The sequence below is a fragment of the Balaenoptera borealis genome (genome assembly GCF_965194805.1).
Source record: "Balaenoptera borealis genome assembly, chromosome: 1".
Taxonomy (NCBI): Eukaryota; Metazoa; Chordata; class Mammalia; order Artiodactyla; family Balaenopteridae; genus Balaenoptera; species Balaenoptera borealis.
Window position 1 is genome coordinate 171,824,501 of NC_138860.1, and position 13,585 is coordinate 171,838,085.

The 13,585-nt window shown below is 52.7% G+C and overlaps 2 protein-coding genes across 2 annotated transcripts; both read right to left on the reverse strand.

The window, feature by feature from the left end:
- Positions 1–326: 326 nt before the first annotated feature.
- LOC309621991 (ras-related protein Rab-39B-like) lies at positions 327–3,393 on the reverse strand (the record flags this gene model as incomplete). The annotated part of the gene is made up of 2 exons (XM_082378419.1): positions 327–604; positions 3,114–3,393. 2 exons carry the CDS (start codon positions 3,391–3,393, stop codon positions 327–329), a joined length of 558 nt encoding a protein of 185 aa, XP_082234545.1.
- Positions 3,394–6,562: 3,169 nt separating this feature from the next.
- Positions 6,563–10,829, reverse strand: LOC309608493 (ras-related protein Rab-42). Its single transcript, XM_082348745.1, has 2 exons — positions 10,560–10,829; positions 6,563–9,756 (listed from the first exon to the last, which is right to left on the reverse strand). The coding sequence occupies exons 1-2, from the start codon at positions 10,796–10,798 to the stop codon at positions 9,333–9,335; spliced, it is 663 nt and encodes a 220-aa protein (XP_082204871.1). The 5' UTR covers positions 10,799–10,829; the 3' UTR covers positions 6,563–9,332.
- Positions 10,830–13,585: the final 2,756 nt, after the last annotated feature.

Consider the following 13,585-nt stretch of genomic DNA (forward strand, 5'->3'; position numbering starts at 1 on the left):
TTCTGTCTGTTCTCAGTTGTTGGTGTCCCTGATCCTAGTATTTTTACCATCGTGCGGAGGAAACCAGGCCCCTTGAGACCTCAGGGTCATGACCTTCAGTGGCACCTAGCATCATCCTGTTCTGTTCCTGGCAGAGCCCTTGTGGATTGTGAGGGTTCTGGGGGCTTCAGGGGGTGTAGCTGTTCCACCCAGGGGCCACCAGCATGGATACATCCACCTTGCCGTGCTTTGGGCCTCTGCCTCCTGAAGCTTGGTCTGTGGTGGGACCCCGCTTTTCACTCCCTCCCACCCTGGGTTTGGCTCCACGATCCCTCTCTTCACAGCTCTTAGATCTCTTGAGTGAGCAGCTTGAAAGCTGTGCTGATGTCACCGTTGCTTTCGGCTGAGGTCTCAACGTAGTGAGCGCCCCAGGAGGCAGCCAGCTTCTCCCCTCCCCCCGGCATCACCTCTCCCTCAACCACCAGGTCACTCTTGTAGCCTACCACCAGGAAGAGGATGTTGGAGGGTTTTGCTTTCTCCAGAACCTCCCGATGCCGCTGGGGGACGCTCTCAAAGGATGTTCTGTTGGTGATTGCCAAGCCGCAAAAGGCCTCCTGCCAAGTTCCTGCAGTAGGAGCGAGTCATTGGCCTCGGCAGCCAAGAAGGAATACAGAATTAGTTTTGAATCCTCCATTGAGGACAGAAGGGGACAGGGGAATCAGGGCAGTTTAATGGAAAGAGCTGGGTAGAGTCAAAAGACCTCAGTTCTTGATCAGCTGCGTGACAGGTGAATGGCTTCAGCCAGCTAGTCGTCTTGTCCTGTATGTATACTGAGAGGCTTGTTCATTCAGCGAGTATTTATAAGCTCTGCCCCTTCCCATGCCAGGCATGGCCTGCAATGATGAATGAAAACAGGGAGCGACCTGCCACTGAGTGAAAGGAAAACTGCTTCCATGACCAGGGCTGCAAAGAAGAGACTCCCAGGGCTGGGGAGGGCGTCTGAGCAGTAGAGCTGTAATTTGAGGAACTCAGGGGAAGGCATGGGGATCACTTTCAAGGAGAGAGAGCTGCACGTATGCCAGCCCCGTTGCCGTGTGATGAGGCGAGACGGGCCAGGTCCTGCAGTGCCTTTTGTAGGTCCCAGCAAAGAGTGGCCTTTACCCAAAAGTAGCAGGAGCCATTGAAGGATTTTAAGCAGAAGCATGATGCGGTCAGGTTGATGTTTTGAAAAGCTCACTCTGGCCAGACAGTGGAGGCGGAAGAGAGGGCATTTGTGGAAGCAGAGGTTCCTGAGAAGGTTGTTGCCTGGACTGAAGTATTTGTGACGAAATGGAGAGAAGGGGGAAATCTGACAGCTGTTTAAGTGGTGACTGGAGGTGGGGGTACTGGAGAGCGGGGTGTCACCCGGTGATCTGTCGGGAGTCTTCTGACTCGGTGCCTGGCGCAGCTCAGCCTCTTGCCCTGGGCACGACGCCCTCTACCTTGCTAAGTAACCAGGCCCACCTGATTCCCGAAGCCCAGCACAGTCTGAGCACACATAGGACTTAATACATGCTGAGGAGCCCAAGGGGTGGCAGGGCTGGTGAATTTGTGCCCTCCAGTGTCGGGAGGGTCTTGGTAAGAGTGCTTATTAGGTGCCGTGTTTTATGCTAAGCACCTTCTGTGGATAAGCTTGTTTTCCCAACAGACCTGAAGAAACAAGTGTTTGTCAAGCACTTTGTTTGCAATATCTCATTTAATCCCATTTTCCAATGAGGAAACTAAAATTTAGAGTTTAAGTAGTTTACTCAAGATCACACAGGTAGGACTTCCCTGGTGGCACAGTGGTTAAGAATCCGCCTGCCAACACAGCAGGCAGATTCTTCCCTGCCCAGAGCCCTGGTCTGGGAAGATCCCACATGCCACGGAGCAGCTAAGCCCGTGTGCCACAACTACTGAGCCCACGTGCCACAACTACTGAAGCCCGCGCACCTAGAGCCCGTGCTCCACAACAAGAGAAGCCATGACAATGAGAAGCCTGCGCACCGCACTGAAGAGTAGCCCCCGCTCGCCACAACTAGAGAAAGCCCGCGTGCAGCAACGAAGACCCAACACAGCCAAAAATAAATAAATAAATTAAATAAATTAGAAAAAAAAAAGTTGCCTTTGTTTAAAAAAAAAAAAAAGATCACACAGGAAGTAGTGATGGTGCTGAGATTTCAACCAAGTCCCTCTGACTCCAGAACCTGCACTCTTAACTGTGCTCTAAACTATCTCCCCAAGTCCTGTGGGGATAGAGGTGGGAGTGACAGCGCATGCAAAGTTCCGGAGGTATAAAGAAGTCACTGCATCACTGTGGCTAAAGCACAAGGTGCCACATGAGGAGAGAACGGCCGGAGATGAGCACAGTAAGCTTGGGGGTGGACAGCCCTCAGGCCTAGTGATGGGGTCCAGTGCTCATGCTTTGGAGGCCGCCATGTGTGTGTCTTGTGGGGAGTGGGGGGAGTTGGTACATAGTGTGGGAGGCCCAGAAGGCTGGCTCTGGGCGTCCCACCTCTCTTCAGCCTGAGCAATCTCTCTTTTAATTGTGGAGGATTTCAGGGCTGTGAGAAAGATCCCATCTGACAAGAAGATTCTGATGCTAAAAGCAGGCATATAAACAAAACGTTTGAAAACCACTGCACAGGTAATGGGGAGCCAGTAAAGTTTTAGATGGAGGATTGATGTGATTATATCTGCATGTTAAAAACCTTGCTCTGGCTGCCAGTGGAATTGGAAGCAGGCAGGAGGGGGACCAGCCAAGAAGTTGGCTGCAGTTAATTTGGACTAAAGGTAAAGGAATAAGGCTTGAGGTTTTCCTGAGAAAGAATGAACCAAAAGGCAGGTGTAGGAGGTGGTCACAAAAACGGGGGTGAGTTTTGAGGACACAGAAGAAGCCATCTGGCATGAGGAAGCCATCCTAAAGAGGGTCCCTCTTGCATGAGGTGAAGCAGGGAGGAGGAGGACAGAGCTGGACTAAGCTCTCACAGTTCCCTATAGTTAGGAAAGGCCCCCGGAGTCACCCAGCGTAGCCTCTTATTTTACAGGTAAGGATATCGAGGTCTGGAGAGATCATGTGGCCTGCCCGTGGTCACAGGGTAGGCCAGGACTCAGACCTGTGCTCTTGGTCCAGAGTTCATCTTTGTCACGGCCACCAAGGCTGCTTCTCTTCCTAATGGGTGGGCTCTCCCCCTGAGGGGTGGGTGGTGACCTTTCCTGGCCAGCTGGACCCCCAGGCTCTGCCTCCATGAAGGGCACGGAGAAGTCCACCGCCACTGCCTGGGCGACACCCTCGACAAAGATGCCCTCCACGTAGTTTCTCAACAAGGATGGTTTGTCCACATTTGGGTCTCCTAGGAGGAGGATGTGGAACTGGTACTGCCAGAGAGGGTCCATGTGGTGCAGGAGACCAGCCAGGAGGAGAAGCGAGCCCAGAACCGAGGCATAAACCACGTGGTCTGGGGCTGGCTCAGACTTGCAGTGAGAGACGTAGAACCAGAACCCAAAGGCAGTCAGGGGCTTTTGGGTCTAGGCTCCCCAGGATATGCCCAGACCCAGGCTTAGTGAAGCCTCCGGGACAGAGTGCCATTTGAAACCACCATGCAGAACTGAGTCCCTTCAAGACAGAAGCAGGACTTCCCCAAAATAGAGGCCCTGGTCCTATACCGATCCTGAGAAGTCCGCAGGTGTAGTTCAGAAGACCGTGGGCAGCAGGCCACAGCCCCCATATGCGAGGATGTCCTTCCTTCTCTCTGCTGGCCTGAGTCCCAGCCCTAGGTCTGTACCTACAGGAGGGAGGGTTGTGCAGTGTGAGGCTTGCCTCTCCCAACACTGGGATTTCCATGGGACATGTCCCAGCCAGGGGCCCTGGAGAAATCCTCCCACACCTGTCAACCACAGACCGAGCACCAGTTCCCCCTCCAGGGCCAGGATCCTAAGAATAACATTTATAAAGAGAAGGGAGAGTAAAACAAGATTGGCCATTCCTGCTGGTGTTTGTTGAAGCTGAGTTATGAGTACAAGAAGTTCTTCATACTACTTTATACTAGTTTTTTTTTTAAATTGGAGTATAGTTGCTTTACAATGTTGTGTTAGTTTCTGCTGTACAGTGAAGTGAATCAGCTATATGTATACATATATCTCCTCCCTCTTGGACCTCCCTCCCCCGCCCATCCCACCCATCTAGGTCATCACAGACCACCAAGCTGAGCTCCCTGTGCTATACAGCAGGTTCCCACTATTTTACACGTGGTAGTGTATTTATGTCAAGCCTAATCTCCCAGTTCATCCCACCCTACCCTTCCCCCACCGTGTCCACACGTCCGTTCTCTATGTCTGCGTTAGTTTCTTTACTCTTGGTTATGTTTTAAATTTTCCCTAATGGTATTAAAAAGCCCCGTGTTCCCCTGCCCAAGGCAGCCTCCCCAAGGGAATCAGCCCTGGCCTTGAAGAGCTACCCTCTAGTGGGGCAAAAAAGTACAACAGTGCCTGAAATCTGCAAAGAGAGCCAACTCAAGTAAGTGCCCTGAAGGCTCAGAGAAGGAACCAATAGGTTAGGTTGGACTAAGCCTTGAAGGGTGAACAGAGTTTTGACAGATGTGGAGGAAGGTCATTCCAGGCACGGGAAGGACACATGAAAGACACAGAGGGGGCTTGTTGGCAGAAGGAACTTAACATTTATTAGGCACTTAACACACGTTGTCATATTTAATCCTCTAACAAACCTGTGAGGTAGGACTCATTCTTATTTTACCATGAAGGGACTGAGGCTCAGAGGCAGAGGATAGATGTGGGTTCCCACCTAGATTGCTTCCGTTCCAGGCTGTGCAGGGTGGGTAGGATAGGTCTTCCCTCTTCATCCACTAGGTTTCAGTGGCTCCCAGAGCAGGCAAGCTTGTCAGAAAGGGTCTCATGGGTGGCAGACTTTTGGCTCTGTTCCTTCTAAAGGTCAAAGGGGATGGATTCAAGCCTGGATTGCAAGGTTTTCAGGCTGAGGAAGCAGCATATGGAAAGCCTTGGAGGCCAGGTAGCCTGACCTTGTCCATGCCGCTATGGTTGGAGGATTTGGCCAGGGTGCTGCCTTGGAGAACGAGCTTTGTTTGCTCAGAATAACCTGGGGATAGACCTGAAGGGACGATTCTGGAACTCCACTCTTGGTAAGAAAGCAGAGCCCAGCCCATATCTCAGGAAGGGGGTCAGGATCTTTTAAGAACTTTGTTAGAGTCTGGAATCCTTGTTATTTCCCCAAAGTGTGTACTTTGGTAGTCTCTGTTCCCTAAAAGTGATTAATAGTAAAACCCTCAGGGGAAGAAGGGGACTTCCATCTTGTGAATTCCTGTGTGTGACAAGGGTGTGACAAGTATTGCCTTTGATTTGTCATCTAATCCTTTCTAAAACCTTTGAGTTAGGTGTTATTATCCCCAACTTACAGATGAGTCCACTGAGGCTTACAGAGATGAAGTGAGTTCCCCAGGGTCCCACAACTGTACATAGTACGGCTGAGATTCAAAACCAGTTTTGACTGCAAAGCTTGCCCTGTTTTTGGCAGCTGGGATAATGCAATGGTTAGGAGGTGATATTTTTCTGAGTGTTGCAGGCAGATCAGATAATACAGGGAGAGAGGAATGTGTAGGGGCCTTCTCTGCAAAGGAAACAGCATGTGCAAAGCCCAGGGCTGCAGGTGGTTGGGAACCTGGGCAAAGTGGGTGGAGATGCTGTAGGACCAGATCAGATTGGACTTGGGGGGAAAGGGTTTGGATTTTACCCTGTAGGCATGGGGAGCCAGGGAAGGATTCTAGGAGGGGGGCAGGCAGGTCAAATCTGTATTTTAAAAAGATCCCCTGGGGCAATGTGGATGCTAAATCACACCCTACAGGCCTGAGACCCTCAAGAGGGGCGGCACAATCTACACTAAAGACCGCGGGGCCTGAACCATGACAGTGATGGCAAACTGGGTGCGGGGCCTGCTCCCAGGAGAGAGGGCGCCTGCTTCTGAACAGTGGGCAGCCCTCAGGAGGGCGTGCCCCTCTCGGCCGCTTCCCCAGTCTCCAGTCCTATTCTGTGCCTTTCCTCTAGCTAGTGGGCTGGGCAGGGCTGCTTCCTACTGCTGGGTCAGAATCACTCTCATTAAAGCCATTTACAGTCTCCAGAGGTTTTGCCACACTGATGGTGCTTGTGAGTGTGAGATCACAGTCTTAAAGCATAAGGTAGGACCTTCTGGGCCTGGCCCGAGGTGGTGGACAAGGCTGTTGGAACACTGAGCCGGCCCGGGGTTTACCGACTGAGCCACATCAGTTTCCCCTCCTGGACTTTAGGTTCCTGTCTTTGAAATGGACAAGATCAGCCTGACCTTACAAGGTTGCTTCACGGTTAATAATAAGTCATAGGAATAATAATAATAGTAATAGTAATAATAATAATATAATAAGCAATAGAAATAGGTCACAGCCTGTGAGCCCATACATATTGTAGGAATTCACATAATACATTAATCTTCATAACAACCTTGTGAGACAAAAACTATTATTATCCCCATTTTATAGATGGGAAACTGAGGCTGAGAGAGATGTGTGACTACAGTCTGCTGAACATTCCTCAAGGGAGGCAGCTGGAGACAATGGGCAACATCTCTTCCTTGTTGGTGGACCTTGTCCTGGGTGGGCAGGGCCTTCAGGCTGGTTCTTCCACAGTCGGCCAGGATTCTGAGAGGGGAGAAGCTCAGTTTTTTCTTTCTTTCTCCAGGGACTTGGGGATTTTTTTTTTTTTTAAAGCACCTGACAGCCAAATCCCCACCACCGTCCCCAGGACCAGCTGCTCATCTCCCAAACAAGCTTCAGTTTAGTAGACCTGTACTCCTGTCCGGGGAAGCTCTGGGAGATGAGAAAACACAGACCGAGTTGAGGGTCATTCCCAGCTTCTTCACTTCATTCTAGCACTCAGATCTCCAGTAAATTCCTAGAAAGAGCCCAGCTCTTCCTTGCCTCAGGGCTCCTCCCTCACTTACTGGTTTCACTTAGCTTCTCTGGGCCTCAGTCTCAACATCAGTAAAATGGAATAATAATACTATAAGAAGTGCCCAATCAATGCTGGATACTGTTCCTTCTGCCTAGATCTCTGCTCTTAGTTCAGCTCTTCCTCCTCCTCCTCCAGGTCTCAGGTCAAAGGCCATCTCCTGAGAGAGGCCTTCCTTGACCACCTGCTCTAAAGGAGGCCCCCATCACCCTCAGGCCCATCTTCCAGATCTGTGGTCTTCACAGCACTTACAACTGGAAATCATTTAGTTCCACTTACTAGTTTTTTCTCTTCCACTAGAATGTCAGCCCTAGGACTGCTTTTCTGTCATGTTCACTGCTGTACTCCCAGAGCCCAGATCAGAGTAGATGCTCTTTTATTTTATTTATTTATTTTTTGGCCGCACATGCAGCTTGCGGAATCTTAGTTTCCCGACCAGGGATTGAACTGGGGCCCTCAGCAGTGAAAGCCCAGAGTCCTAACCACTGGACCGCCACGGAATTCCCGATGCTCATTTTAAAGCATTTTTGAAGGAATGATAAATCATTCCCCTCTCTTGGCCCAAGCTTTCTCAGCTGCGAAATGAGGATAATCGTGCAGACCTTGCAAGACTGTCAGAAGGATGAGTGATGCTTTGAAAAGAGGAGGCAGGGGGCTTCCCTGGTGGCGCAGTGGTTGAGAATCTGCCTGCTAATGCAGGGGACACGGGTTCGAGCCTTGGTCTGGGAAGATCCCACATGCCGCGGAGCAACTAGGCCCGTGAGCCACAACTACTGAGCCTGCGCGTCTGGAGCCTGTGCCCCGCAACAAGAAAGGCTGCGACAGTGAAAAGCCCGCGCACCGCGATGAAGAGTGGCCCCCACTTGCCACAACTAGAGAAAGCCCTCGCATAGAAACGAAGACCCAACACAGACAAAAAAATAAATAAATAAATAAATAAATAAAATCCAGCCATTCATATAAAAAAAAAAAAAAAATCCAAACTACCGGACAGACAGACAAGCCCATCTTTAAAAAAAAAAAGGGGAGGCAGACACAGGTTACTGAGGGGGAACCTGAGACTCAAGAAGGTGGAGTAACTGGCCCCGGGTCGCAAAGGGAGTTAAGTGGTTGTGCTCTTTTTGCTGTGGCAACTGCCCATGCCCTGCCCATGCCTGCTGGCACAATGACACCCCCAAGATACCCCCTCTACAGCTGCTGAGATCCTTCCTTCCATAAAGCCTTCCTGCATTGCTGCTGGACATTTTGTGCCTAGCAGTTTCTGCTGCAGCATAAGTTCCCCAGGAGGCAGATTCTGAGTGGGAAATCAGTGTGCAGACTTTTACGAGGGGATTCTTGAGGTCAATACCTGCTTGCGGGGAGGAAGGGAAGAAAGGATTGAGCATGAGAATTTAGCTGGGATGCTGTCATAACAGTGGCCTCAAGTGACCCCATGGAGAGTGATGAAGCTGGGTTTTTCCTTCAGAGTTGTCTAGAGTTGAGACAAGAGGCCCAGGCCTTTGAACAGTGCCCCCGCCCCCCAATAGACCCAACAGATTGACGCTGGATTGTGGGCTGCCCCGGATGGGTGGGCAGTTCCCGAGAGATTAAACTGAGCTCCACCACCAGGCAGCACTCCCAGCAGCTGGGAGGGGCAGTGGGGAGGAGGCTCTGGGTTCTTCAGCCCTGAGGGGAGATCTTGGTGGCTAATCACAGTGTCCACCGTGTGCCCAACAGAGGAACTGTTCATATTCATCCCTGCCTCTCAGATCCAGATCCAGTCCCTGGCCAGCAACCTGGGTTTGAGGGCACACTTTCTCATCCAAACCTGAGGACCTAAGGAGGCTCCAAGGCTGGCTCAGCCTGAAATTCCCCGCACCTGTCCTTGCCTGTGCAGCAGCGTCCAAACGCTGAGTGGTTCAGCATCCGAGCCCAGGGACGCTGCCAGAAATGGCCACATCCCGGCCAAGAGAGGAAAGAGCGGTGATGACAGTTCTTGCCATTCGATTCTCATTGTGTGGGAGGCTCTGGCTGAGCGTAGCCCATTCATTATCTCATTCGTGCCCACAACCCCCTGTGAGGTGGGGTCTTCTATGAGTTCCTCTGACCATGGAGGAAACAGGCTCAAGGACAGGAAGCTGCACACCTGGCCTCTTAGATCTTTCTAGTAGAAAGGGGCTGAGCTCTTGAGACCCCCAAATCCAGGAGACAAGACTGTACCAGGATACTGTTTATATTAACCCTCAGGATAGATTCTGCCATTTGCCCTCCAGAGAGATACTAACCCTCCCCATCTCACCAGCACTTATGAGGGCCACACTGCTTTAACCCTTTCCCTCCCAGAGTCAACACTTGCATGGGCCCGGGTGCTGTGTCCTGCTGGCGGGCCTGGGGATTTGGGTGTTCTGGATGAGCCGGACACCCCCCCAGTCCTCCTCCAGTTTGATGTCCCCCTGCTGCAGGGCCTGCTGGATGGCATCAGTGAGGGTGTTGAAGGCCAGGTCCACGTTGCAGTTATTTTTGGCGGAGGTCTCCATGAAGGCCATGCCCAGGGAAGCAGCCAGCTCCTCCGCCTCCTGGGCCGAGACACAACGGGTGCTCTGCAGGTCACTCTTGTGGCCAACCAGCAGGAAGATCGCCTTGTCGGGGCCCTGAGTGGCCATGACCTCCTGGTGCCAGTCTCGGATGTGTTCAAAGGACTTCCTGTTTGTCACATCAAAGACCAGCAGGACACCCACCACATTCCGGTAAAAGGACCTGGTGATGCACCTGACGGTGGGAGGGAGTAAGTTGGAAGAGGCTTATGCCTTCAAGATACCCGAAGCAGGACCACCCCCTCCGTACACTGACTGCCTCACACCCCCAAAGCTCATTTCACACTGCCCTGTGCTTCTCTTTCCCTATGTCTGTCTCTCCCAAGTGACTGTGTGCTCCCCAGTTAGGCAGCAGTTTGATTCCCCCCCCTACACTCCTGACCATTCCTCCATTCCTGGAGGAAGCCTCATGTTTTCCTGATAGCAGGTCTTTTCTTCCCCATTCTCTGCCTGGCAAACTCCTACACATCCTTCATGGCCAACACCAATCTCTCTTCCTTTCACATCTCCTTTACACCTCCCTCTCTGCCCTCCTGTGGGCTCTCTCAGCACCCAGGTCATTCATGCCTCCAAGTTTCAATATCGAACATCCCTCTGGGGCGGGCGCCAGGTCTTTATTTTTGTTTGTTTGTTTTTTGTTGTTTTGTTTTTTTTGGCCACGCCAGGAGTCATGCGGGATCTTAGTTCCCCGACTAGGGATCGAACCCGTGCCCCCTGCATTGGGAGCGCGGCGTCTTAACCACTGGACCGCCAGGGAAGTCCCAACCTGCTGTTATTTGTACGATGAAGGACTCAAGAGTGAAGGACCCAGGCCCAGGGCAGAGACCCCCAGATCTCTCCTTGGGCCACTGAGGCTGACCCCTCTGAGGGATCCCCACGGCCAGGTGGACCAGGACTGACCCCGCCCCAGTCAGAGGCCCCTCATGCCAGCCCCTTCTCGTCCCACCCCCCCCGCCCCGCCTCCCACCCACCGCGCACCTGAAGCGCTCTTGGCCCGCCGTGTCCCAGAGCTGCAGCTTCACGCGCGGCCCGGCCCGCAGCTGCAGAGTGCGGCTGTAGAACTCGACGCCCACCGTGGGCACCGACTCGAGCTCCGGCTCGGGTTCCGGGATCCCGGGCGCGCCCGCCACGTAGCGCCGCAGCAGCGACGTCTTGCCCACGGCCGCGTCCCCCAGCAGCGCGATCCGAAACTGGTAGCGGCAGCCCCCCGCCTCCATGTCGGGCGTCTGGCCTCCCGGGGCCCAGCCACCAACTATGCGGCCCCGCCCCTGGCCAGTCTCAGGGCCCCGCCCCCGCCTCGGGGCGGCCGCTGAGCCACCCAGACCCGGGACTGGAGAACCTGGGGCGTCTTCAGCACCGGGGGGTGGGGCCGGACCCCGAGGAAACCACCGGGCCCAGTGGAAACACCTGGACAAGTCACTTCCTTGCTCCGAGCCTCAGTTTACTCCTCTGTAAAATGGAGATGATAACCCTTACTTCAAGGATGAAGAGATTAAACTAGATAATGTGGGGAGAAGGACTAGGGAGGACCGATAACCAAACGTGCACTGGCCTGGGACCAGCAGCGCCAGAGCATCCACTTTATTCTTCCGTTGGGGCGGCTTCTCTCTGCAGCCCCACTCTCTATTAGTCCCCCAGCTGGGCCCCTGCTGCTGCTGGACCTGGAGACACCCCTGGAGAAAGTGGTTTTATAGGTGCTCTTTCCCCACCCAGGTGCCCCTTTCCTGGAGCCCCACTGGCCCTGGCCTGGGGCCTCCCATTCAGTGTTCAGGGTCAGTGTTCAACAGCACCCACTGCTTCCTCCCCTCCTGCCTGTGCGGGGCCCCGGGGCCCAGAGAGGGACTTGCACACAGGCAGCAGACAGACCACTGCAATTCCAGAGGGAGAGCAGTTTGCTTGTGGACTGGACAGCTAACATTAATGAGGTGAGATGGTCAGTTCCTTATGCTCTGGGACAGCAACCCTTTGAGAAGGCCAGAGTGTGCCCATTTTAGAGCTGAGGAGACTGAAGCTCAGACGTGTGGCCTGTCTCAGGTCACAGTAGGGCTGGGCCTCACATCCAGATGTGTCTCACTCTTCATTACCCCTTGATGTCACGAAAGGGGACCGCAAAGCAAGTTCCCAAAGGACCAGGGCTAAGTGGTCAGGTCCCACTTGGATTAGGGGCAAGGGTAAAGCAGGTACATCTGCATTCAAGATGTACTCCACTCTTTCCAGTCTGGCCTTCTTGACACCCAAGACATAAAGGCTGGAGTTCTGGTTGGTCCCAAACAGCTTGTCTGTTGGTCTAATCCCACTATCCCACTGTGGGTGGATGTTACCAGTTTAACTTGTTTTGGCAAATTGGCAGTGGGAAGCAGTTCTCACTAACGCAAACCATCGTATCATCACATTTCCTCCTTACACAACCTTGTGAGTAGGTGTTAGTCTGCCCAGTGTTGTTGTTGTTGTTTAATATTTATTTATTTATTTATTTATTAGGCTGCATTGGGTCTTCATTGTGGCACGCGGGCTTCTCTCTAGTTGTGGCGCACAGGCTCTAGAGTGCGCAGGCTTAGTTGCCCGCGGCATGTGGGATCTTAATTCCCCGACCAGGGATCGAACCTATGTCCCCTGCGTTGGAAGGCGGATTCTTAACTACTGGACCACCAGGGAAGTCCCTGCCCAGTGTTTTTTACAGATGAGAAAACTGAGGCTCAGAGAAGTTAAGTAACCAGCCCAAGATCACTCAGCACGGAAGACAGACTAGCTGCCAAGTCTGTTTCTGGCTGGACAGTTTGGGGACCTGGGAAGGCCCAGGTTTTCTTGTGGCAAACTCTAAGCAAATCTGTGAGAAGCCATTTTGTTAGGTCTCCTAGTAATCCTGGCTTTTGGTCACCTGCACTAGCCTGAAGGGGCCCACGTCTCTGCTTGCCCTCACCTCCAGGAGGAGAGAGAGGGGGCATCAGCTAGGGTATGTGTGTTGGGGAAGGAATCCGCCCTGCCAGCTCTGCCCAAACCAGGAGGGTCTGCCCCACTCCCACCTGCCCCACTGATTCTTCCATCGGGATGTTCTTATCACCTTGCTCTGTTCAGCTGGAAAAACAGTTTTTGCGTCAGGGCTGCGAAGATCTTCCTCCCCCCATTCCACCCCCGCCTTTCTTTACCCACCACTGGTGCTCCAGCCATGCTGAACATCTTGCCTCTTCTCAGCCCTCTGCCAGGGACACTCCTCTTCTGCTCGTCAAAGGGTAACTAACCCCTACTTCACTGGCCAGTGAGGTCACAGGCCCTTTTGTCCACTGTGATGTCTGTCTCCCTTCTAGGCTCAGGCCTCTTGAGGACAAGGACCAGTGGCTGCATCCTCAGTGCTTGGCACAAAGTAGAACTTGGTAAATATTTATGGTTGAATGAATGAATGAATAAAAGTGGATAAATGCTATTCGTTCATTCATTCACTCATTTATTCATTCAAATACCACAATGGAGCTGGACTGAGGGAGCTATGGGGTCAGGGAAGACCTCTTGGAGAAAGTGAAGCTGAAGCTGGGTCTCCAAGAACAAGTGGGAGCCGGGGAGGTCAGGGAGGAAGTGCACTCCATGCTGGGGCAGCTGGGCAAAGGCAGAGGCATGAAACAGCTTGAAAGGCAGTTTGAACCCAGACGTCCCAGAAGCCTTTGCAGTCAGCATGTGGGCGGAGTGCACCGTCAGCATCAGACTCCTTGAACTTCCTCTCCTAGACGTTCCTGCTATGGGCTGGGGTCATGTGCCTGTCCCTGACTGCACCTGGTGCTGGAATCCAGATGTCAGCTGACTTTGCCATGGACTCCCTATGTGACCCAGGGGGCAAGTCATTTCCCTTCTCCAACCCTGCTTCCCCTTCTGCTAAGTGAGGCAAATCATGGCACCCACCTCACAGGGTAGTTCTGGGGTTACTGTGTATCATAGCAGGTGCACATTTGCATTAGAACTTAGTTTTAGTTCCAAATGATGCTTACTAGCTATGTGGCCTTGGCCAAGTTTTA

Bases quoted from the DNA above. Each gene is read 5' to 3' on its own strand.
- LOC309608493 (XM_082348745.1), bottom strand. From the start codon at position 10,798: ATGGAGGCGGGGGGCTGCCGCTACCAGTTTCGGATCGCGCTGCTGGGG. The intron at 9,757-10,559 runs GTGCGCGGTGGG...TCCCACCGTCAG, and splicing joins GCGGGCCAAGAGCGCTTCAG to GTGCATCACCAGGTCCTTTT.